Source organism: Excalfactoria chinensis, chromosome 10, assembly GCF_039878825.1.
Source record: "Excalfactoria chinensis isolate bCotChi1 chromosome 10, bCotChi1.hap2, whole genome shotgun sequence".
In the NCBI taxonomy this organism is placed as follows: domain Eukaryota; kingdom Metazoa; phylum Chordata; class Aves; order Galliformes; family Phasianidae; genus Excalfactoria; species Excalfactoria chinensis.
Genome location: NC_092834.1, coordinates 9,546,547 through 9,572,942, shown reverse-complemented (window position 1 = coordinate 9,572,942; position 26,396 = coordinate 9,546,547). Strand labels below are relative to the sequence as shown.

The 26,396-nt window shown below is 40.1% G+C and overlaps 1 protein-coding gene across 4 annotated transcripts; it reads right to left on the bottom strand.

Moving 5' to 3' along the window:
* Window positions 1-11: 11 nt before the first annotated feature.
* SECISBP2L (SECIS binding protein 2 like) lies at window positions 12-24,560 on the bottom strand. 4 transcript variants are annotated; one of them, XM_072345298.1, is made up of 18 exons: window positions 24,272-24,560; window positions 16,243-16,421; window positions 14,616-14,940; window positions 13,886-14,021; window positions 13,245-13,474; window positions 13,124-13,148; window positions 12,304-12,437; window positions 11,922-12,053; window positions 11,490-11,573; window positions 10,350-10,517; window positions 10,060-10,201; window positions 9,136-9,305; window positions 8,090-8,222; window positions 7,379-7,541; window positions 6,425-6,645; window positions 5,590-5,744; window positions 4,896-5,115; window positions 12-4,459 (listed from the first exon to the last, which is right to left on the bottom strand). In XM_072345298.1, the coding sequence occupies exons 1-18, from the start codon at window positions 24,362-24,364 to the stop codon at window positions 3,786-3,788; spliced, it is 3,384 nt and encodes a 1,127-aa protein (XP_072201399.1). In that variant the 5' UTR covers window positions 24,365-24,560; the 3' UTR covers window positions 12-3,785. The 4 variants fall into 4 exon arrangements, with proteins under 4 accessions (XP_072201399.1, XP_072201398.1, XP_072201396.1 ...); XM_072345297.1 differs by having other exon boundaries at window positions 12,304-12,419; window positions 24,347-24,520; XM_072345295.1 differs by having other exon boundaries at window positions 12,304-12,419; window positions 24,272-24,503.
* Between the last annotated feature and the right edge of the window lie 1,836 nt (window positions 24,561-26,396).

Here is a 26,396-nt window from a genome sequence, read left to right as displayed (position 1 = left end):
ACCCAAAGCCAGCAATTTCTACAATCATTTTTATTAGTTATGGAAGAATCCCCCACTAGTATTTACATAGTGCAAAAAAGCTGTTATTACTCCAAAAAGTAGACAGAACAATTATCCTTCATACAGCAAAAAAAAAGAAATGGAACAAACCCCTTCATATTGTATTTCATCATTTTTCTACTGCTTTAACCTAAGAATTACCAGAAATCTTTTAAGACATTAAAGATTAAACAGCTTTCCTAATTAGACTATTTAAAAGTAAGATACAGGAACACTGAGAAGGTGGGCTGTGCCAACTGGGTTTCTATTTTCACTGTTTCCATTCACACGAGTGGAAGTTTGGGGTTGAACACTCTTTCCTTACACAGGCAGGAGGGGCAGAGCCCTCTGTTTTTATGGCTTGCATCTGCTGGTTTTTGTTTCGTGGCCACGTCTCACCTTGACACAGCTAACACTGACACCAACGGTTCCATCGGTTGGCACAGCTTCACACAAAATACTCAGTGACAGCTTCAGCAAACAGCAGCTTCTCAAACAATAATACTCTTTACAGACGTGTGTAAGGTAACACTACTAAACGTAAGCTCGTGTTAAACAACCGGACAGAACCACACTGTGTGAGCTCCCCCCCACCCAGATGAGCACTAAGGACCCCTCTTACCCTTACCATAAGAATACCAACAAGTGCATCTTTGAACGTTTTCTATAGTTAATGTTTAGAACACAGGTCAATACCCCCAGTCACTGTCAGCTCCAGTTGTACAAATACCCACATACAGCCGGAGCTGTCAGACCACGGCCAGTGGCAGCAGCGCTCCTCAAGGTGTGCTGACAGGAGCAGGTCCTGAACCTCTGCCATCTTCCACTCGGCACAACTAAGGACAAAAGCTCTTCAGTATTTTTCCCTTTCACATATTTGCAATCCACGTTTTATGTCAGGAGATACTTGAAGTATTTATATAAATAGGTTGCATACACAGCCGTCTCTATCAGCTTTAAAGATCCCTACCACAGATACGTCACTTTTGATTTTACCAGATAAATTAAGTGGTGAAATCATCCCTATAAAGAATGTCTTAAGAAAAGTAGACTCCTTTTCTGAATAGTCATTTTCACAACAAAAATATCTATACACCCATAACTACAGAAACACCTTCTGTTGGGAACCCGAGCAGCCTGTATAACAAACTGTGTACTTGTCTACCAAATAGAAGCTCAGCTACTCAAAACAAAACGTCACGGTACTGTCAAACATTTTTATGCTTTTTTTCTTTCCCCCCCATTCCGGTGATAATAAAAATCAAAGTTACCACAGTGAGATACTCTTCTCAAGTGCTTCAAGTGATAAGGAACTTCCCTAAAACTCAGATGCAAATGGATCACTCCCAAAGGACCTGCAGTCTCATTCCTTGTTATTGCTCATCCCCGGCTTATCCAAAAGGAAGCACTGGGACCAGTTTCCTTTGCACCTTCCGTTTGCTCCTCCAAGGGTGATCTGCCACACTGAAAGAGACTAGTTCCTTATTTGCTGGCAAGTTGAGAGATATTAGAAGTGCTATGTCACCTTCAAGAGCTATTAAATCTGTAGCAAAACTGCAGTTAAGTCGTGGGCTGAATATTACAAGTTGTTTTTTTTTAATATATATAAATGTCAAAAAATCTTAAAATGACAGTCCAAGTTCAAAAAGACGTACAAAAAGATGCATTTGATGCTAATACTTCAAGATCAAAAGTCATTTGAATCACTGGCACTGAAAAAAGCAAATGGAAAAGTTACAAACATCTTTTTTTCCTCTTGTGATGTTCTGTTTAGCCCTCAGTGTACACACCGATCCCAGCTGACACTGAGACGTGCTTACACATCCAAGGGCACGTTTTGCTTGTCAGCAGTTCAAACACCTATCATTTCCTAAAGCAAGAACTCTTTGCAAACACACAGACGGAAGTCTGCCATACAGAGAGTGAAAAGTTTAACATTCAGGAGGCGTCAATCCTCAGTCTTTGTTTTCTTACAAAATGCCTGTTCTAGTATCTAGGAAGATTACAGTAAGGAACTAAGAACAAGACAGTACAGCCAGTAGTCCAAGCAGCTCCCTACACTGCCTATGTACATAGCATCTGCTATGCCAGTATCTATCAAAGGTTTATTTACATGACACACAGATTCCATTATTCTCGTTAGCATTCAAAAACCCAGGGGTGCACCATTTCTAAACCCAGAGTCTTGTTTTCCCAGTGCAACTCAAGATGCCAGCACTACTACTACTGCAAGCGCTGGTCCCACGTTAATGAGTGTGGACTGAACACCCAACTACGCTACTTCTGTGTTTTTCTTTCAGCTAATCCAGAGTATTTTGTGTTTGTTTTTAATGAGTTTTGATAGAAGTGATAAAGAAAAATGAAGTGGAATTAAAGTGTATTCATGTGAGTTACTCTTTGGCTACTGTTGTAGTGAAGCTCCTGCTGCTGGCAGTTTCAGTACATCTCTTGCCCATTAAAGACAAAGATGGAAAACACTCCTTGCATGCAAGGTTTGAACATACTCCAATTTGAAATAAAGTCATCATCAGTTAACAAATTCCACAGAAAATCTCTACAAACATGTGCTTCTTTCTTGTACCTCAGAGCCACTGAAACACCTGCCCAGACTGCAGAGCACTTCCCCCTTTCCTGGGATAACTACTTCCTTTCCTACTCTAGGGGTCAAATTCTAAAGCTGCCACAAATGAGAACAGGCAGAAAGAGGTCATATTTGGAGTACAAACCGAAGACCCATCCTGAACTCAATCAGAAGGTGGCCAGGATGAAAGCATGCAGATGAACTTATCAGTAAACTGAGCCACTGCATCATTTGCATTCACTGTTAAATATTCTCTTTTTGTAACATTACATAGATGACAATATGCAAAAACAGCTTTCCTGAGGTAAATCGGAGGAGAAAAAGGAAGTCATCAGTTTACTGAAAGCCCTGGATAGGGATTACAGTTAGTGATCCACTCTGTGGTTTGGCAGACAGCAACCTGCTGAGAGCACGGGCGATTTTCCTTTCCTGTTCTTATGCAATATTGCCAATTTGTAAATAAAATAATATATACAGTAGTTACATCCCTCTAGCTTTAAGTTCTTCTGATATCCAAAGTCGGTACAGCTTATCGTAATCATTTCATCTGATCAGCAGCTTTTTAATGACGCTTTCACCAAGGCCAACAAAGAACTGGCATTTATGTCAGCATAAGAAGCACGTATAGAATTCCTCTATTTACTTTTCATAAAGATGACAAATGGGTTTTTTTTCCAGCTTTTTCTTTTTTCTTTTTCCTTGAAAACAATCACCTAAATCTTGCTTCTGTTTCTAGACAGAACTAGAAAAAAATCACAGCCAAATACACTGACACGCCTGGCAGAACACCAGCGAGAAGCACTGGTAACTTGTCAGTCTTAAAATGCACGTTCTCTCTTTGAGAATGAGCTACACGGTCACATGAAAGAGCTCTGCTTAAAATTGGTCAGTTGTAAGAAGTTTCCTTTTACGAGACATCAAGTGATTACTTACCAAAAGATTTTCCACACTGTTTCTACTCTGGGAAATAGATGGTGATTAAAACCTAAGCTCATAGTAAATCAAACAAGTAACAGAGAGCTACAAAAATATTGTGAATTAAATAAGCATTAAATGTTTAACAGTGCAAAATGCTGAGATGAAGCATACGGAATAATGGCTGCAACTTTTACAACAGTTAGTTTTAATAGAATTTCTAAAAAGTTCCTGAGTTCCTGCTGATTTTTTACGGCATGTAGATGGAATCTGTGTGTTCCTTATTCAAAGAACCACAGATGGTGGGCTTATGTTGGATGTTACTTGCATGCTTATCATTTGTCCATTCCTCACTATCAACAGCTGGATCGACCTGCTCAGAAGTCTCTATTTCTTCCTCCTCGCTTTGTTCTGCATTGTCTTCTTCAGCACCACTAAGGGTCTTCCCAAGCTGGAGAGTCTCCATAGTTCTCTGGGTCTCTGAAACCCAAGATTCAATTCTGCTATTAAGCTGAACCTCTACAGAAATTGGTTCGTGGGCATAATCCTCATCATCTTCCTCATCTTCTTCATCCTCCTCTTCAAGCATTCCTGGTACAAGAGTGCTGGTAGTACTGATCATGGAGGAATTCAGAATATCTCTGCAGCTGCCATCCAGTGATCCCGTCTCCGTACTCTGCTGTGAGGCCCATTCCAGATTGTCATCTGGTTTCACCTCTTCTTTCTCACCTAGTGTGGCTTTTCCATGATTTGTTGCTGAGGTAGTGCTGGTTGTAGCCAGTGGTGGCTGTTTATTAAGGGTAGATTTTGCAATTTGACCACTGCCAGCTTTTTCTGGTACTGCAGTCTTGGATGAGGATTCTCTCTCATTTTCAGAGGTTTCTAACCCGTCTGATGTCTCTACCATGTTTCTCCAGTTTGTTTCTACAAGTTTCAAAAGAAATTTGCATAGGAAAGAGATTAATTTTTATACAGATTGCTTCCAGGATGTTTGGAAGAAATAAATCATTTTAAATATTATTCCACATTTCCCCATAAAAATCTTAACTAGAAAATCAACTGCGTATTTGGTACAGCCTTGCTACTAGGTTTTGCTATGCAAGTTCAGTAAAACTTGGGAATCTACCTCCACCAATGCAAGTTAAATAACTGTAACACTTAGGAAGAGAGGAACTTACAGTTATTATTTTTTGTATTGATCAGGAAAAGTGACTTACAAAATGAATCAATTTGAGCATTATCCCAGACAGCTGTAGGCTACTAATGAAGAAATGCTGTATTTTTAGCTACATTTTCTACTGAGTAGCATCAGTAATCTCCAGCTTCTGGTTACAGAAGTAATTGTATTTTGAACACTTACCATATTCTTTCTCGTTCACTTCAGATATGGGTTCAGAAATAACACTACAGAATGAGATAGCACTTGCTGCAGAGGGATTACGAGAATGACCCATGTGATGGGGTGCCTTCTTGACATTCTTCAGGGCTTCTTCAGCCTGTTCTTGTTCCATTGCAGCAACCATATCTCTGTACGCTTTCCTGGCCTCTTCAGTCAGTGATACCAGCTTATTAAATAAATCCTAAGTATGAAGACAGGGTGATTTTTGTTTATTTAAAAGAGGGGAAAAAGTAAATTTCTACTTTTAATCAACAGTATAGCACATAACAAAGCTTATGCCTACTAACACAAAACACCTTCACTTCAACCAAGAAGTAGCTCTGCATTAAATATAAACACCATTGTCCATTTACAAGACTTTCAGGTGTTCTTACTTGAAAAATACTGTTTTCTTTACAATCTTAAGCCTTCCAGAGAAATTCATGTGGGCTTTTATGTCTACAGGAAAGCTACAGAGGTGTCATGGGCAAAGTGTTTCAATACACTGGACTTTCAGATATGAAGGAAAAAAAGCTGAATTTCAAAAAACAGAACTGAAAAGAGATCAGTTCAAGTCCATTATCAAACACACTTTATGTACTGCTCTGTGCTAAAATAATTCTCAACTGAAGAACATAACTGTTCTCTCCAGCCATATACTAAGTGAATTACTTACCTCAGCACCTGAGTAGTTGAAGATACCCACTACACTAACAGGAACCAGCTTGTTCACACAACGACCAAGAGCTTTACGTCCGAGAGCAAAGACAAATGGAATTTCTTGTTCCCGTGCCATGGCTATTACATTATACAGAGCTTCATCCAATCCGCCTTGAAGAAAGAAATTTAACAAATACCTAGTCAAAAGTCACAGCATGGTGACACGTTCCGAATCCCAACTTTAAGAAACACTACCATAAAACTACTGGGTACTACAGGACAACATGCTGTAATTCGAGTGCAGCTGATGAGCATATACTGAGGTGCTTCTGTTTGGTCACATTCTGTATTCTCTATTAGCCCTGCACACACATTAAGAAGAAACTGTCACAGGTCTCTTACTGAACAGAGCTTCGCTCTTTTGATATCTCAGAAAGCTTCTATTTGTATTTCTGGTAGGGACAAAAACATGTTGGTTAGCTAAAATATTTCCTTTTGAGCAATACACATTTCTCTTAAGTAATCCTCCTTAAGAGGACTCAGAGCTCAAGATTTCAAGTATATCACAGACACTGGAATAAAGCTGAAGTCTACTATAGGCTATACTATAGACATACTACATCTGTTCATCTTCAGCTATTTTACTCCTCATGGAGAAGTTTCTTCCAAAACAGGATATTAAGAGAATGAAATAAATATACACTGGCAATTGCACAATTGATTCTAAAGTGTTACATCATGGCACAGCAACTAAAAAGTGGTACTAATCCTGCTAATCAATGCTACACAGTGGCACAAGAAAACCATAAAGAAAATGAGTTAAAGGCATCACTTGTTTCTATAATTTATACCTTTTGATTGGATTTTTTCACAGTTGGGAGATATAATAACACATTTGATCTTGTTGAGTTTCATATGCTTGGTAACCTCACGCAATCCCATCACAAGTCTTCTCCTTGCTTTAGCTCTCATGGGATCTTTTTGATAAATCCGTTCCTGGAAGCTGACAAGCTCTTGCAATAACAGAGTCACACATTCATCAATTTCTTTACTCAGAACTTGGTTACAGTATCTGTCAATTCAAAAAGGCATCAAGTATTAGCATAGCGTATACTCCATTTCCACTGACTCTTCCTAACTAAAGGAAGAACTGTATAACTTCAAGATATTTGAAATAAAAGATAAAGAAGCTATTTGAAGTTGTTAAAAGGGACCGAAGGGAAAAAAAAAAAAAAAAAAAAAATCAGACTGCATAAACAAAGTTTAAGAAGTATCTTGAAAACCAGTTATTTCTCTGGTAACATCCCTCGCCTCAAAATTCTGAGCAGAAGGATTATTTAAAAGGGCATAGAAACACTCCAGGAAGTGCCACAAACAATTTCACTTTTCCTTAATGATCTTAAAAGTAAACACAAAATTAGTAAATAACATAGGAAGAGCATATATTACAATATTCTCAACATTTGTAAACATTCCTCCTCTTTTCCATCCACAAAGCATACCCTGCCCTCCTTTAAAAAATTTCTCAAGATTATTTATCTAGTTTTTGTTCCAGCAAAGAAAATCCATGTGGATGTATACATATATAATGTATACCCACATACATTTGTGTCTAAGTGTATATACATTTACACACACTGAAACATATATGTAGCTACCCATAGGAAGACAAAGTTGCAAGAAAATACTTGCACAGGCTTGTATTGATTAAAACTAATTTATGTTCATTCACTACATCTATCCACATTTAAAAATGAAGGAGACCTAAAGTGCAAAACTTGAATCCAATAATGCAGAGCTCTTACTCTCTGAATCTCTTGCTGTGAATTTTGGTTATTGCAGAAGATGCCATTGGACTACCTATTCCAGAACTAGCAGGTGAGCCCTGGGACACAGGAGTCATGCAGTATGGAGAATTCTGACTTGCTGGTGAAAGTGAAGTATCACTGGGCATACTTAGCCCCGTTTCTGAAAGACAGTTTTGAAATGCTATGAAGTACAAAGACATTTTCATGCAGAAGAAACAGCATTACATTTCTTATGTCTCTCTCACTTCCTCCAAATTACACTCTGAAAACACAGATACTGCAGTTTATTGACAAATCTTATCAGTACATTTGAAAACCATAATTTTTTACCTTCCGCATCTGGATTACTTCTGGTTTACAAAAAAAACCAACAAAAAACAACAACAACAAAACTAAAACAATGCAATTAACATAGCATCCATTTATCAAAAATGCTAATTAATCCCACAGGCTTCAAATATCCACTCTAGATAAATGAACGAGGATTGTATGGAGGTTGTGTACCTAGAACAAATGCTACATTGAGTTTTTCCACAACCAAGGAAGAAATAAGACACCTCAGGAAAAGGTCTAGTTTCTAGTTTTCATAATGCTAGAAAAAAAATTAAAAGACAATGCCAATAGACTGCGTTGCATAAAAAGAAAACATCAAGCAGGTCAGTCATGGTGCAAGGGGGGAAAGCAGAAGGGGAAGGAAGAGAGACTGACCTTCTTGAGAGGCCAGCTCCTGAGACTGATCAGCAGGCAGGCTTATATGAACTTCTTTCTGCTCATCAGATCCCAGAAGACTGTGATCAACTGATAGTCGGCCTTTCTTCTCTTCTCTCTCTTTCAAAATGATCTATGAACAAAACCAACAACACCTTGAGGTGATGACCTTTAAAGAAAAGCATCCATTTGACTGACCAAAGCACAAAATAATCAGCGTGTTTAAAACTTTTCTACTCATACCAGGATAAATAAACATGAAATCATTAAGTCCTCTCATGGATCACAAACAGTATATTGTTCTAGCATTTTACAGACTGTATACTCCATATTCTTATACTTCCACATAATCAGTACTTTCAACAATTTTAATTAAATACTTATACAGCTTCCTTCCGGGTACACGATACTAAGAAATCTTCATTTCCATTCTCAGGAGCAAGAATAAGAAACGCCTTTAAGAAGCATCACTATAACAGATAGAATCCTCTCTTTTACATAAAAAGAAGTGCAAAGATAACATGGCAGCATATCTATGGTGCTTACGACATAATAAGATAAAGGCCTTAATAACAGATGTTTGAAAACATTTCTGGACAGGTATCTGCCATTTACTTGACTCTGAAGTTCACAGTTAAGTCAGGAGAGAAGACGAAGAAAAAGATTGTCAGAGATAAGGAAAAAACAGACACCCATAGCAGCTTAGCCACAGCCAACCTTTCTACATAACACAGCTTTATCAGATTCTAACTATTCATGTTAAATGGTGTCTTGATAAAGATCCTGTAGAACAACAAGCAGCTTTTTCATTTCCTATTCTTTTATTTTGTTATTGTCTTTCATTTTAGGGCTAGTTTGTTTTATTTCACCTTTCAGTTTTAGGATATACTTCCCACTCCCTGCATGCACACGTATGTACCAAAACAGTTAGTTCTACACTCACTCAAACAAGTCCTTACCCCACACTAATTCTTGGGTAAGAAAATAACCGTTCTTTCTTTTAAAGTGTAAATGCAAATCAGAACACACTATGGCCGATCATTTACCTTTTTAAGTGCTGTAGGGCGTTTCAGTTTCGAAATCTCTCTCTCTTTTCCTCTTTTCACTTTTGGAGCAGTTGAATCCAAAGGATTAAGACAACCCATAGATGGTTGCCCCTTTGTTAAAGACTTCCTGTTGGCAGACTCTTTGGTATGAAAGGGAGCAGCACTGCCAACTAAATACGAGCAAGATGTTAGTTTCACTAGAAGACATGTCAGCTTTCTTTCAACATTTCTTTCAGAATTTCCACTGGTGAATTCTTAAAGTACATTTTCCTTCCTTGGAAAAAAGCAGTTCATAATGACAGGAAAATTACATCATCTGATATTGTGACTTCCAGATGGTTTTAAGCTTTCTTTAATTTAGCCTCGTGTTTTCGGAAGTTATGGATTCCAGGAAATTAACTACTTGATAACACTGATAATGGATCTCTCAATTGACAACATGTAACATCACAAGTAGTAAGATAAATTGCAACTATTTATCCAAACAGGGGGGTTTTCTTCTGCTGTCAAAGACTTGGTTAGCTGAAGGATGGAACAGATGAGAGCACAGCATGTAATTAGGTAACTTCTGTTTCTCACAGAATAAAATAAATATAGCCTCAAATGAAAATGTCAACCATTCTTTGGTGAGCTGTTCAGTAGAACTTTACCAACTTTAATTGTCCGAACACAGATGAAACTCAAAGCAGGTAACTGAAGCAACACACATGGTAACTGCACAACAATGGACTCTAGGATATATACTACTGCTCAGGAGTGAAATTCAGGGGTTACAATAGATGACTATGAAAAATATCAGTTCTGTGCTCAGCAAGCATACAAAAAGCTATTTTTGCACTAAGCATTGACAGGAAAAGCATACTTAAGAGAACAGTTACATTTCAAACGTACATTGTCACAAAATGCATATAGTGACAGAAATACCTGTGTATGAAAGAGGTCTGGTGTTGGTGATCTGACGAGCTTTCATTGCTTGCTGCTGCTTTTCAAGAGCTGCTAACATGTCCCCTAAATCCAACTGAACAGGAGTCTTGCTCTTCTTTCCAGCAGCTTTTGATAAAGCCTCCTGTAGGATGAACATCACATGCTGATAAATAAACAGCACCTGCAAAACTGTCTTTGAAAAGAGCTTCTTGCTTTTACAGAAGAAGGCAGCTGCTAAAAGATACTCCTATCAACTGCATGGTGGGGGAGAAGGGCAGAAAACTACATACCTGGAGTTTTTTCTGTTCCATGCTTATCTCTGAATACTCTTGAGCTGTTGCAAGTGCTGCTGCCAAGGCCTTCTTCTTCTGACTTTTAGCACGCTTCGGTACAGAAGTTGTAATAGGAATTGGAGTCTGGACTATATTGATTGGAGAATTCTCCGGTAAGTCATCTAACTAGAACATTAAAACAGTACATACAACACAATTAAAGACCTTTCTCTTAAAGACCGCAAAAAGCATTAACATGCTAGAAGCCAAATGAATCACTGTCTTAGTCAGCAGTAAGACCAATTAAGTACATCTGGATGACCCAAGTAAGATAAGAAAACTAATAAATTTTAGGTATTTATTTTCAACTGGAAAATTATATTTTTTCCAATTATCTTCAGGGTGCTCTCCAGTCAGATTGCTACGAGAAGGTGATTTTTTTTCCCCACTCAAAACATTTCATGCAGGACTTGCTTTTCATGGACAGCAGCCAAACAGGTTAAGTAGTTTACACAGAGTTCTGACACAAAGCATTTAAGTAGATCACATAAAAGAGTGCATCTGTAACAATTGTTTCTACAGTCTTAATGCAGATGTCTAGCTTATTTTCCTTTCAGAACAACCTAACCGAACTAATTACTTCAGAAAACTGCAACACTATGTATTTGCACATATAACAACTCCACATCAAAGCACTGGTCTAAATGCAAGTCCCTCAAGTCAAAGAATAATTAGGATGTAACCTAGGTATTCATACAAATAAACCCAGATAACCTAGAAAAATCAATCTCAGGTATCCTTTGGCATGTATTACTTGCTCAAAATTTAGCATACAGTTCCAGAAAAGCAAAAAAAAAAAACATCAAGAGAAACAAGCAATGAAATGGATAAGTGTCCAAACATATTGTACAATCTCTCTCATTAACAATCTCATTAACAGACAAGAAGCCAGCAGCCTTTTTAAGACGGGTTCTACACTCCATTTAATTCATTTTTAAACATTTGAAGCCAGCAATGCAAATATCCTAAGAACATCACAATTTAGTCATTACATAAGTTTAAATCTTTTTAAAATGAATCTCTATTACAATATTTAGTTTCAAAACAACTTCTGCTAATTTAAAAGTAATCCGCTTTCATTTTAGAAGAATTACTTACTACTTTGGGTGAAATCTTCTGCTGCATGTTACTACTTTTGCTGTTGCTGTTGTCACTATTTAGTTCTGGAAACTCATCTTCATCCTAAACAATAAAAAAATAAGAGCACAGAACAAAAAGTCACATTAAAAGTACCTACTGAAATAGCTGAAAGGACAACAGCAAGTTTAATCTAATCCTGAAGATCCACATAAACTAGAAGTGCTTGAGACTGCCACAGAAAATGACAGTAAAATTCTGTCTGCATAACTTTAAAAAAAAGAATTATTACCTCTTCAAATAAGTTCTGCTATATTTAGAGAGGAAAAGAGTCACAGAACAGTAGTTTTTATTTGCAGGCCAGAACACAGTTTTGCAGCTTTTCCCTTTTGATAACATCACTTATTCTACATTTATCTCACCAATGCATAAACAGTTTTCATGCAACACTACCTCAAAATACAGAGGCTCAGGACTCTGCTCTGCTCTACTCGACTGACTTGTAGTTAGAGGCTTTTCATGTCGTTTCTGCAAATTCTGCCTTCTTTCTGAGGATGTGCTGTGGCCTCTGCATCTGAAACCAGACTACAAAATAACCAACAGGGTTGGTATTATGCAATTTCAACTTTTCAAGATATGCGTATGCACGTAGGACACTCATATTTGTCAATTAGCAATGAAGAAAGCACAGTTTATATGGAATTATACTTAACAAGCTGACTATTTTAAACATTAAAAAAGACATTCTACAGATAGCATCAAATCTATTCTAAGATTCCTTATTTTCATAATGTAAGAAACAGAATACTTAAATTTAGAACCATTAACAACATACCTGTGAACTATTTCTTTGCTCAGCTTGTCTTCCACCTCTAATAAACGTCTGTGTTTTTTCAATCCAAGGCTTTTTTTGAATTGCCTGGGAATTTACATTAGTCCAACTTACACCAGCTGAAAGGAAAGTGCCAGCTATAAAAAAAGGAATTGGTATGACAGTACATCACAGTGACATACATGGAACCAGAGCCAGGAAATCAAACTTAGTACAAATACAGTTCTTTGTGTAGTTCTACACTTCTTACAACATTTATTTCTGTAGATATTTATGGAAGTTACCTGAATCGTTTTTATGGAAGAATCACACAGCAGGTACTCAAATAGTCATTACTGGCAAGCAGGCAGATAAAGGAAATACTGAATGCACACCCACAGCAGTTTCAGTCCAGCCATAAACAGCCACTAGCATTATCCCACTCTACTGAACTAATCATATCTATTCATGTCATTAAAGTAAGCATGCTTCTCAAAAAGAGTACTTCCCTTCCCAATGAAGAGCACCACAACTACCATCCATTCTCAAACTGAAGTCTAACAGAGTAAGGAAGTATGAAAATAAAGTACAATAGAAGCACAGCCTTGTGTGAATGCTACCATTGCAAGCCCTGGATTTTTTTCCTCCTTTGAGGAGAGAAGGGTTTTGATAAATTATTAGTAAGAGCTCCTCATATACTTCCATTCAACAGATCAACAAAGCAGTATTGATAAGGGTGATGGATATCAAAGTGAAGATAAATCTTCAGAAGTAACTGATGAGTTACAGCAGAATCCAGGAAGCCATAATAAAATACATCACAGCTCACTACAAAAATGCTTACTTGCATTTATTGATGGCTCAACAACCTGAAAAGAAAAAGAAAAAAAAACACAAATGTTTTAGTAGTCTTTTTGGTCTGCAGGATATAAATATAGTTAAACTAATCAGTTATGCTCACATACATTCATTGCACAAGAATCTGCATTTCTTGAAGTCACAGCTGCAGCCTGGTTATTGCCATGCTTAGGACTACAATAGCCACTATCACTGTCAATGTCCGCTTCACTTGCACCCTGCTCACTTGAGGACTCTGCAGCAGGGTGAGAAGCTCTTCTGCGTCTGCCTTTTGACTTCCAAAGCATTGTAGAGGCACTCTCAGAAAGTGACTTATTAGCTATATCTGAAGGAAAGTCTGCGAGACAGAGATTTAACAAAGTAATTAGTCAATAAGACACAAAAAGCCTCCATGATAAAAACAAAAGGAAAAAACACAGTCCTTGCATGTGACAAAAAATTTCCTTTAATATTAAAGAAACCACCTTCCCCCCAGAAAAAGAAACTAGACATCCAGATCCATCTCCCTCAACAAGATAAAGGTATTGTTGGCAATAGCAACGTCTCTGCAGGAACACATTATTGCAGCATTGTACTGACAGATAGAAAAGGTTTCTGCAAATACCAGCAGCCTTTCTTCATTATCTCCTTGATCTGCAAAGATCTCTCTCAGAAGCTACCTCTTAAAAGATGGACCAGTTTCAGAAAGTTGGTAGTTCTAGATACTTTGCACTCCCTTCCCCCCCAAAACAAACAAACAAGGAATTACCTGTTTGCTGTGACGCATCAACCAACAAAACAATCTTTGATCTGTTCTCAGGACCTGATGAACTCGTCTCCTTTTGAGTGGCTACATTTTTCACTGGAGGACGTTTATTTTTTATGTGCATCTGTAACTGCTGCTGCTGTTTCAAGAGATTAGCCATGTACACACATAAGCCATACTATTTGACTTTATAGTTGTAATCAAGCTAAATAAACAGGAAGTTCTAATGCTCCCTACAGAAGCCACATGTTTGAAGACAAATGGTTAAGGGCAATATTCATAAAGGACTTGCAACAATCCTGTACATTGGATTTATTAACTGTTTCATAACATTTCTGTTATGTTATGACTGAAAAGTTCTGCATGAATGTTTTTTGGTTTTTTTGGCTACTTCCACATCCTAACAAAAGGTTAACAAAGCATGAATATACTTGGTTCTCCCAGGACATAATTCAACTCAGATCAAACTAGCACAGATGGTGGGAACTCCCCATAATACACTTGCAGATTTTAAGCTCACCATGTATTTTAACCTCAAAATATCACAGTTAAACAGCTCTCCAGTTAACATCTTCTCTGCCCACCTTCTCTTCCATTCCTACACTTCCATACCTGCTCTTGCTCAAATGAGAAGCACGTTTCTGTGCAAGCACTTTTTTTATAGCTTTACGTTTGCCATTTAAAAAAAAAAACAAACAACAACAAAAAAAAAACAGGACTGTGCCAGGCTTACTTTTGGTATGACTGGTCCTCTGTTACTGCTTCTGCTCCGCTGGGTGGATATTGGAAAGACCTGGCCAGATGGGTTGGCACGCTCGGTGCATTCTGTAGTAACTGTATTTACAGCATTTGCTGTTTGAAAGGGTGCTGAATAAGGGGGAGGAAAAGGATGATAGAAACCCATGACCTGAGCACAGGGTGCTGGCATCAGCTGATAGTAAGTGTATTCCGTAGAAACAGGTGGTTGCGCAGATATTATAGGATAAGCAAGGTATGGCCCTGCAGGATTTGGGTTGGGTTGCTGCCATCTGATGTCACTGTTATATAATGGAAACTGTCTGAAAAAATTCAAAAGGAAAGAAAAAAGATCGCTCAGTCTTGACTCCTTGTCAAGAAAATTCCAGATATCAGAAAACTATCACTCTTAGAAAAAGCCAAAACCCTTTTACAGACCATTAGCTTTTAGTAACTGAAAGATTACAATTAAATGATGTTCAAACCTCCAATCATATTAAAGATTAAAAATATTGTTTTGTTTATTTCAGCACATGCAAACTTATTTTATTTCCAGTATCAAGTTCAGAAATCAGAGGTGGGCACTTCTCTTGAGAAATTCTTTGAACCGACTACAAACAATTTTTTCAGCATCTCAGAGAATAAGCAACTTTAGAGACAAGTTTCCACAAGTAAGCTAGCTGAGAGCTAACAGTCTGATAGCTTAATATGCCTGAATATTTGGCCCTGAATAAGAGCAGGCAGCCATTTCATCCTTGCTCAAAATGCCTATGAAAATGTAGGCCTTAGGAAACACCTGTAAAAACCAGCTTCTATTTGAGAAGCTTACTAGTGAAATGAAGCATGGGTATTTCTTCCAATGTTTATCTGAGATACAGAATACCACAAGACCACTCCCAGGGAAGCTCTAAGCTCAATTACTCTTTCTCTTCACATCTCAGGAACCAATCTACACAGAGAAGGCCCAAATATTACCAAAAGCAAATGAAAGGTAAGAGTAGAGTAGTTTTACAGATTTGCTGTGGGCAGTTGCTAAAGGATTATTTTTGTTTTTAACCTACGCAAATGGAGCAGTACTGTAAAGTGCTATCCTTAGCAAACATTGAGTAAACTTATCAACATCAACTAACAAATATGTGTATGTACATAATGAGCACAAAATAAAGATCGCTACAATTGTGGAGTTAGCAAAAAAAAAAAGTTTGGGCTAGAGTGATAATGCACTATAACCATTTATTCAATGAAACTGGATACAGCTATGCTGAGTGCAACAGTGGCAGGTGTTCCTTCGTGGCAGGACACTAGTTGCACACCTGGAGCCTTGCTTCATAAGCAGAGGTTCAAACAAGTCTCCTGATTGCCTTGGAAGGCAGCAGACAAAAGATTAGTGTCAAACCTCTGTAGCACAGGAAGGTAAAGGAGCAAGGAATGCAAATTGAGGAAAGCCAAAGGAAGCAAACAAGTGAGAAGCACCTCATCCTCACTCATGAACAGAGGGGAGATTAAATGCAGCAAGCAACGAATATACAAGCAGTTGTCAACAAACAAGCAGTTTTGTCAACAACAAAATTTCAAACTATTTCACAGAGGTTTTCTTCCATTAAGACCACAACCATATGTATTACCTATTGGATTGATTTTCCTGTACGAATGGATAGCAAGTGATCAGGTAGCTGGGGATAGGAGTTGGTTCCACACCATTAATTCCTCCGCTGTCACTAGGAAGCGCCATTGGTATCATTAGTGTCTCTGGACCCTTCTTCTGAGGAATAAATGGTTCTACCTCAGCTGACAGCTTGACATTCTGAGGAAAGAGCAAGTGTTGTGATTAAATACAGAATTAAATCATTTGAAAAACTTAAAGATTCATAAAGTTGTGTGGCAATCATCACAAACAGCAGACAAAAGGGTGACGAGGCTACAAGCCTTCTGCAATCAACTGAAAGAAATGGAGAACAGTTGGTAAGTGGTTGTTAGATCCTTCCAGTCAACACAGGCTGTAACAGATCAACATCTAGCATTTACGTTAACCTTTACAAAGTGCTGTACAAACACCAATTAATTTAAAAGAACTGAAGTTCTGATCTTGCAGAGGAAATGCTAGTCTGAACACAGAAAGAAAGAGACTTGCACTGTAGGCGGAGCACAGTTGTGTAGGCTTGCATAATTGAATTCAACATATGGAAGATGTAGTAATGCCTGGTGTGCACTACCAAACTGACCGTGTTCCCAGGCAATTATAGAACAGATTTTTTAGCCACCATAGGTTTACTGCTAAAATAGACGGAATGTGTGTGGGGTTTTCTTCTGTGATACACCATCTGCACAACTCTAACATATTTTGAAGCGTTAAGAATATGATTACATTCTGTGATAAGAGAATTAACAACTGCTTAGAAATAAGTTTTAAACCGTGCTCTCAAAGGAAAAGACTACCCCCAGCCCCAAAGGCACCCTTAACAGCCTAATAGCTTTTTTTTACCCACAGCTTTGGTCTGGTAATAGAATAGCTGGATCCTATGTTTCAATAATGACAAACGCTCCATTCAGTCAGCTCAAGAAGCCCTACTCTGAGATGCAGATGCACCATAACCTGAAATTCCATATTCCAACAGAAGTTACGTTTAGCCAGAAAAGACCTAATTTTTCCAAACTTTTTGGCTTCAATTCCCTTGTCTCACACTAGTTACCAAGTCATTTCCTTCTAAAGCAGCCAAAGACTCCACAGCTGTTTCTTTCCTTTGTCCAGGAGACCATCCCAAAAGCCACACACAACCTGTGGGAAGACACGCTCTTGTATTAAGAGGTGGACCCTGAAGGTTTGGTGTGCACTGGGCAACCTTATATCACTACTGGTTCAACGCCTCCAAATCAGGTAAGCAACACTTCTGAAAGCATCATGACAAGTAGCCACTGCTACCTTGCAATTCTCAGGTCACGTCTTCACTTTGTCTTTTGCTGGATTGTGGGATTGACATTTCTATTACTGCCCAGAATCTCAACATAATAGCTTTAGCCTCCCAGATTTACTTTTGAAATTAAACATGTGCAAATCATGCACTTCCTTTATCAGCATGGGGTAAGGAGCAGGGAGAAGCAGGAAGGGGAAAGTCCAAAAGCATTTTGAAATACAGTCGCCTGACGCCAGTAAGCAAGCTATTTTTTTCCTTGATGAATAGGCACTTTTAATATACCAGACTGAACAAGAAAGACTCCCAGCTTAAACATTTGTTTGAGCAACAACAAAGTTGAGACACTTAAGTAGAAGAAAGTTTAATTCATCAGCAAAAGGTAGAAAATCATAACTAACTAAAATGACGAGGATCCTGTGTCACACTGTAATTCACCAAACAAATGAGCTGAAAACCAGCAGTTAATTACTTGGCTGTCACAAAGAGAAGAGGAAAAAAGTTTGGATAGTAAATGCTCCAGAGTTTCACTTAATATTAAACTTACTCTTAAGTCACCAGAACTGCCAGTGCTTGGTGCAGCATTTTTACTATACTGAAATATTCTCTATACATGTACACATAAAACTTAATTGTAACGCGTGATACCTGAATTCCCTGCTAACTTCTGAAGTCAAGAACGTATCTCACTAAATTCTGTTAAACTCTATTTGACACCCAATGCTATGTAATTGCAAAGACAGTCTATGAGAGCCACTTAAATGACCTGCAGAAATGGCACCAAAATTTTTCAACAGGTATTAAATGCATATTAAAAAGCATCCTCCTGTTTATTTTATCCTTCCACCATCAAATCTGCTCATTTATAGTTCTTCCATGAGATTTTAAGTAGTTTCAGCTCAAATTTCATTATATCTAATTCCTGTATACATCAATCCACTTCTCAGCAGAAGGAGGCAACTCCCAGGTGCAGAAGTGCTGCCTGAAATACCAACACCCCAAAAATGAAGAGATTTTTCCCATGACATGTAAAGATTGCCCCGCAGAGCTGTTGGCAATAGAGCTCCGTTGTGTGCTGGCCTACAAAACCAAGTTGCATAAGTGTTAAAGCAATATGCTAAGGCTGTCTCATCCATAGAAGATTCAAGAGCGTAAGTAGGGTGAGCTCTGCAGAAATACAGAACTCTTACAAAGCACTGAAAGCTCTCAGACAACTACACCTAACCCACTGATCTGTGCCTTCCAACTACACATTGACTGAACTTTGGCCTGAACACTAACTATAAACCACTTGAGAGCTGACTAGGAGAATAGTCAAAACATCTGATATTTGTGATGCAGGTGGTACAAGACTCTCTATTTTAAGGGGCTTCCCAGTCTGCTCTTTCCCTACATTATTTTGGCAGATTGATGTAGAAATATGAGAAAAATGGCTAGTATTTACTAACAATTCACCTGCAGAGCTCTCTTAGGAAAGTGATCTTTGTGATAGCGAATTGTATCGTTACTACTCTCACAAGGGAGTAGTCTTTCCCATTTCACTTTTAACAATACCTGATAAGTGATCAGCACAGGAGCTGAATGACTCCATCAGCAGTGCTGCCACAGCAAAGAATTTCTTGGCAACTGGCAAACATAAACCCTACCTGTTAAGGGACCAATAGATTGGATCAGAGGCTTTAAATTATGCTGAGTTTGCAGAACTCTTGATTATTCTAGCTGTAATATTTTCAAGACAATACGTTACCCAAACTGCCTCTACAAAATTAAAGTTACCTTAGTTTTCCATCCAACTACTGATAAAATGGACTTGATTTCTTTATATCTTTCCAGTAAAGACAGAATTCTCTCCAGATTTCTCCCTCCCACACCTGAAGAAAGATTTGGGTATTTCTTAAATTAACAAATCTAGCAAAACAAAGTTATTTTACTCATTTCATAAAACCCAGATACGTGCACTAGAAGAATAACGTTTCCTCCCCTGTTGTCCTCTCTTTTATACAGGTAATGGTTGTCTATTGCTATGACAGAGCAATTGGTTGTTATAAGTACTGAAAATATAACTATAAACTGCTATTTCTAGTAATAAAGAATATCCTGCAATCATGTACTGGTAAAGGTGGGTTTGAAAGTTAATACTATTTTTCACCTGCAGAACTTTTACAGTGCATTACTTAAAGTAATCCAAACAGTCCAGCTACGTGCAAGAATAGCAATCTAAGCCTCAATAAAGGTGTTTAAAAAATCCTGCAAGCACAGAATAAAAGACAAGACCCCTTTTTGAAACGGCACGTTGTTTCAGAGGCAAATTCTAATCAGACAAGGCAGAGAGCACAGAGATAAGTACCACAGCAATTCCCCAAAGCCAGCAGTCACACTGCACTGAGCAACAAGTGCAGATGAACAGAACAGTGCAGGACTGATCATGGAGCTGATCTACAGCCATAAGCAAACAAAAGTACCCACAAGCAAGACTCCAAACGCTAACAAGCTTCTGGTAATCTTTACAACAGAACACTTGTGGTACTATTTAATGCTATGATTGCTCTCTGGCCATTTACCCTGCAGCCAATAGAAATCAGCACTTTGCCACTGACATCAGCAAACATGGGGCTGGGCCCTATGTAGTTAATACAAAAAAAGTGTTTTGATCAGGCAACCCGAAGGCAAACACTGCGAGACCTAATTTTACTCTGGCATGCAGCTTTCTCGTGTTTATTCAGCCTTCCACATCATGAAGTTGAACAAAGCTTTATCGAAACTGACCTTTGATAACTAAACTTGTTTCAGCATGACTACAATTTATATTTAGAATCCTCAGATTTTCAGCTACTTGCCTATCAACAGAAACACATTCCTTCAAATGAAACCAGGACTTGCACAGAAGTCCCTTTTGTAGATACCCCTAGCTTTAATTTGCAAAATGCTTTGCACTGTCTCATTACATATTTCAGTCTAACAATTACAACTCTTTCAAGACAGCGTATATATTGAAGAGACCCTTTGTTTCCTATATAAAAGCTACTGTAGTCATCAACAGCTGCAAAGACAGAGGATGACACAAGCAGGAACAGACTGGTAAACTTTGTCCTATAGTTATAGCACTGTATGTTTAATCTTACACAAGTTTTTGTTCATTGTAGTTTAATGCCATTCAGCACCCCGTGTTAAATGGGAGCACTGTCAGCTTGCTCTCTTACAGCAGAACACTCGGGTATCTATCTTACCGTTAACAGGGTGAGAAAAGAGACACAGATGCTGCTAGAAGGAAATCAGCTGTTTCACTGCCACAAAGTCTGGAAGCTCGAAGTCTCATCACAAACACGAGATAAAAAGCAGAGCTCAAATAACTGCTTTTAAAAACCCTGTTTCTTAATTTTAGACCTCAAAATCCAATAGTACCACAACAGGTGACATTTCATCCATTTCAGATAAACTCTACAAATATGGAAGTCGCCGTTTCTATAATTAGCTGCTTCTAAGTGGCAGATGCTTCAGGAATGGTAAATATGCAGTCGGACTGGAAACACCAGCAGCGCCGTTTAACAGCGCGCACCATTCCATCCGACCTTATTTAAACACAGTAATTTTGATCCAACACTTAAAGCAAATACACTATTGAGTTGGCCTTCCCCTTTTCCCTTAGCTCCCATACACAATTCTCTTTTCTTTCACAAAAGAAAATACCCCATATTCAGAAACAAGTAACAAATTATTAAGAACTAATATTTTAATGGCACAACAGGACAAGTTTTGTAGCATTCAGTAACAATATTCCAGGAAAAAAAGTGGGAGAAATTGAAATGCCATGTTTACAGTCACAAAGCTGTCCAAAAGATAAAAAGCTACCAACAGGATCCTCTTCACTTATCATACTTACAGCACCTGATAGTGCACATCAGCCTCTGAATGCACACTATCAGTGTGAAGTAGGAGTATGAGTGCCTTGCAGTCTGCACGCTGCAGGTGCCAGAACAAACCACTCACCTGTCTGCTTCCTCACCACCACAAACCAGTCAATGGGAAACATCTGTGATCAGAACACTCAGAAGGCCTTCAGGTATCACAGCATTAATATTTCTAATGCATTCGAAATCACGTTCTGTAATAACACAAATTCTTTTGTACTTTCAAGGCTCAAGAGAAAGCAATACGTAAAACCTAGGAACACAGATCTTTTCCAGTCTGCTCACAGTCAAAACGTCTGCCATGAGTAGGAAACAGAAGGATATTAAATAGAACAAGGAGCACACAGATCTAGATCGGCTACCACAGCAAGCACTTCATCAGGCCAACTGTTGAATGGTCGAGAATAGCAGAGGCAAGCACAGCAGGCGGTACTGAAGCAATAGCAGTACAAAACACAGGTACTTGATTTTGCAACTTCACCTAATTTCTCAACCGCATTAAAGAACCAAGTGCCTTAATCACAGGGCTAGACAAGTGCCTGGCACTTAGGAACAAGGCACAGAGGTACCCTGCAGAGGAGAACTGGATTCGCTACCATGACCAGCTTCAATAGAAAGACTGATGAAGGTCACATACTGCACTTTCCTCTCACACTGAGAAAGCCTACACTTAACCATTGAAACTCATCCACTTCTAAACAGAAGAAGCTTTAGTTCACAGTGAATACTAGTATAACAATATCTTTAAACAGGTGGGTTTTTTTAATGTTCTCCTCTCCGTTAGCTGCCAAAAGATCACTGGGCACATCACAACAAGCAAAGCCATACAAGAATGAAGGTAACAAAAGTCAAGAGCAGCGTGCAACCACACTATTTACCCATACAGGTGCCTACATGTTCTTGGTGCCTGATGTCTCATCCGGATTTACTCACTCAGCACACATTCCCAACCAAAGGCACCTGCTATCCTCCCTTACCCTTGAAATTCTACATTTTACCATAGCATGGTATTCCTACCTACCCAGGTTCTAATTCCACAGTAATTATTCCTATCAGCAGGAACACTTTATTGTGGTTGGGTGAGTAATATATGGGAAAGGGAAGAGAAGGCTTAGAAAAACTGTTATCGTGCTTTGATATTCATTTATCAGACGTCACACAATGCATGTGGCAAAAGTAGATCAAATCAAAGAAATCAGAGAACTGCACCCAAAACTGATGCAACCTGACCGCACAGTTACACTGATAATGGAGATTACAAGCTATCTCGCTGCACTAAAGGTAAAGAACTCAAAGCATTTAGGAATCGCTTAACTTGTTACTGCATAATTAGGAGACAAAAGCAAGATGACAGCTGAACCATTTTAGAAACTTATCAGCTATTAATTTGCTTGTCTAGAAGCCTTACCAGTGGGCAAGGCACCAGCAGGCATAGATATGCTGCAAACAGAGCAAACAAGATGATGGTTCCTGCTTCAGAGAAGCTCAAGTCGAGGTATCACTCAAGTTGATTTGTTGGAAATGGTGATTCTCAAAAGAATGGCTTGATTGTGACCTGAGTATAAACCTTACAGTAATAGGGCGAGAAAGAGTGCAAGCAACAAGGAATAAATATTTCACAACGCTACGACAGTCCCAGTTACTGCGGAGCCAGAGAGGGAAAGAATACAACATTCTAAAATTAAGAAGTGATGAATTAAATAATGTATTGTTTTCTACATGTTAGATCATTAGGACAACACAGCACGAGTCATACCATACTCCTTTAGAAGCACAAACAAAATGAGAAGCAATCTATCTGTAGAGTGCTCTACTCTAACCTTGAGTTATTTACTTGACTCACCCTACTACTAGAAATCCCTGGTCATGCTAAGGCACAAAGTGACCAAAGAGGAACATCTGAATTCTACACAAGAATCTGTAAAACGTTCTGCTGAACTTGAAGCTTAGAATTACAACGAGGCCACAATGGAGGACAGCCCTCGCTTCAGACAGATCATCCAGATCTGCCTCCTGACCATGGAAGATCCCATTGTGCGTATATAAACAATCATACAGATGCTTTTGTTCCAGCATAACCTTTTTCATAGCTATAAGTTGAAGAGCGTTAAGAGTAACACAGACCAATCACCTGGAGAACAGCAATTTTGCTATTACAGGAAAAAGAAGAAAGGTGATTTCCAGAATTAGTGCCCTCTATGCCCAGATCTCTCCCTATCAGCAACACCCCAGCACTAAAAAGTTCAGCCAAAGCCTTGCACATATTTCCATTACTCCAACTGCCAGGTCGTATGCACCGTGAAGTTCTGAAGAAGCCTGCAGAAGTCCCTTCTGGTGACCACACAGCCTCAAACTAAGCCTCACAACAGCAATTATTCCACAAGCTTGAAACTGAATCTATCTATAGGAACCAGAGGGAGAGGCCCAAAATAGGGTGCACAGCCCTTCACCAACACCAAGGGGCGAGTCCCACAGCCGTCGAGTTAATGCGGGCAGACCCAGGCCGGGCTCTGGAGGCTGAGGAGGGACAACCCCACGTCTCCCGCAGGCCGGCGCCCAGCTCCGGGCCGGCAGGGAAAGGGCCGCGCCGCAGCCGCTCCCAGCCCTGAGGCCGGCCGGGGTGCTTCGCCAGGCGGGGACCGCCGCCCCCTCTCGACCCGCACCTCCCTCAGCCACCGCCGCCGGTCTCCGCAGGCCGCGGGCCGCGCCCCGTCCCGACCCCGAGCACGGCAGCCCAGGACGACACCGGCCGGGCCCGACAGCCGGCACCCGCCGCTCCCTACCCCTTCTAACACCCACCGCTCCCTACCCCTACCACCCGCCGCTGCCCCCCTCACCGCGGCGCCGGGCGTCGCCACCTCCTCCCACCTCGGTTGTTTACGGCTCCCCAGCGCCGAGCCCGCCCCCCGCACCTTGTCGGCTTTGTCCATGGCTCCAGCTGGGCTGGGCGGCGGCTCTAATAAGGGCGACGGAGGCTCCCAGCTGCCTCCTCCATGGCGCCCGCTCCCCGCACCGGGATGGCCGCGCTCCCGCACACACCCAGGGCGGCGCTGGCCCCGCGCGCAGCTATCACGGAAACCGAACCCGGCTACGCCACGGCCGGGGGCGGGGAGGGGAGGGGGGACGGCGGCGGGGCGAGGGCGGCGGGGAGGGATCATCTGGGACGGAAGCCGGGCGGGCTCAAGCGGCGCAGAACGGCCGCTGAGCAGCGGTGTCCTTGAAATTATCTGGAGCGATTTAGGAGAAAATAAAAAATTAATAGAGAAGCCTACCGTTTGTTTAGAGGAGAAAAGCCAGAAATGCGGCACAAGTGTTGGTGAGCGCAGGGATGGGCTGTGAAACAGGTACAGCGGGGTTGGGCTCACCTCAGTCTGGCCTGACATCAGCCGACCCCAGGGCTCCCGGATAGGGCCAGGGGATCCCAGATGTGGGCCGGGGGTTCCAGGTGAGGCTGCGGCACCCTGCCCCGGCCTGGCCTGCCCCAGGTCACTGCTGCAGCGGGCTGTGCAGCTGCCACAGCGCTGTTTTGCACTGGGAAATTTGAAGATGCCCATCGTGGTGTTTTGTGACGTTTGTTTTGTTGCCTTGATTTCTACCTGAGTAATCTTGTGCCATGGGACCATGTTCACCTGCACGTTCACCCACAGAGGATGGGCAGCAGGTTGAGCCTCACGGAGCACCTGAGGGATCGTACAGTGCAACCACACACGTGTTCTTGGCCTAGCCACTGTGCCTGCTGCCTGGGGCTCTGTGAAAGTCAAGCGCTGTTTGTTCCTGTACTGCTTTGTTTCTGGTGTTTTTATTGAATCCAGGAGGGAACTGAGTAATAGACTCGATACCTATGTAAAAGAGAAAACACAAAGTAGTCTAAATGCTTCCAGTTAAAATACTTTTACAAAGTGTATTGATGCAAGAAGCAGGCTTCTGACTGAGCTAGGTTCTGGTGAGAAATAAATAGTATAGCCAAGGGGATAAGCAAGCAAGGCTGTGTCTTAATCTGACAGAATAAAACTGAAACCACCACTGTCTCTGCAGAGCAATCCTGGTACAGCTTCTTCAGCCTGTCCAGAATTATGTTCAGCATGCAGTGTAACAATTTGTCAGACTTCACAGGAGTTTATTTGTTGGATTAGTCCATGTAATCTCTTTGTATATAGAGTGCTGCTCCACTTTCTGACATGGAATTCTGAAGATGGCTATTACATTGTAAGGTAAGATTTCATCTTGCAAACTGATAATATGAATATAGAACTTGCACGGAGACCATCGCTGCCTTATGTGCTATCTCACAACAGCAGGATTGCTGTGTAACTTTTGCCTGGATGCCTCTAACATTGCTTAGGTTCTGTGAATTAAGTCTTCATGGGGTTGCAGCCAACAAAATAATCATTCCTGCGGATCACGAGGGAAATGTAAAATGTAGTACCAATGCAATGTAACCATAGGATTCCTGTCCACTTCAGTAAGCCCAGTGTTTTACCACAGATGAAGAGAACAAAATGGCTGCTCCTGACCTAGAACTGCTACAGAAGCTGCCATGCTCATACACTGGGTTTGCAGTTCATGTCTCAGCACTTTCCTTGATGAGATTAATAGAAGTCTTCACCAACAGACAAGAGCTCCTGCTGGTCAGCTGTACACAACAGCAGCATGTAATAGTCTTCAGCAGAATGAGCACTTGTTCCTAACCTTAGGAAGCCATTCGAAGGTAGCAGTACAGATTGAGGTCATGATGTTATGCTCCCAGGGCCTTTTACACAATGACATTTGTTATTTCAACACAAGAAGTCAGGAAAGTAAAACTGGGGATTAAGCTGGTAATGTCGAGATCTTTCAGCTGATGCAATTGAACATCATTTCATCAGTCACTCATGAACTTACATACGAGATGTAAATCTACAGTAAATAATTATGAAACATCAAATAAGCCACCTAAATCCTTAATCTCCATAAACCAAACAA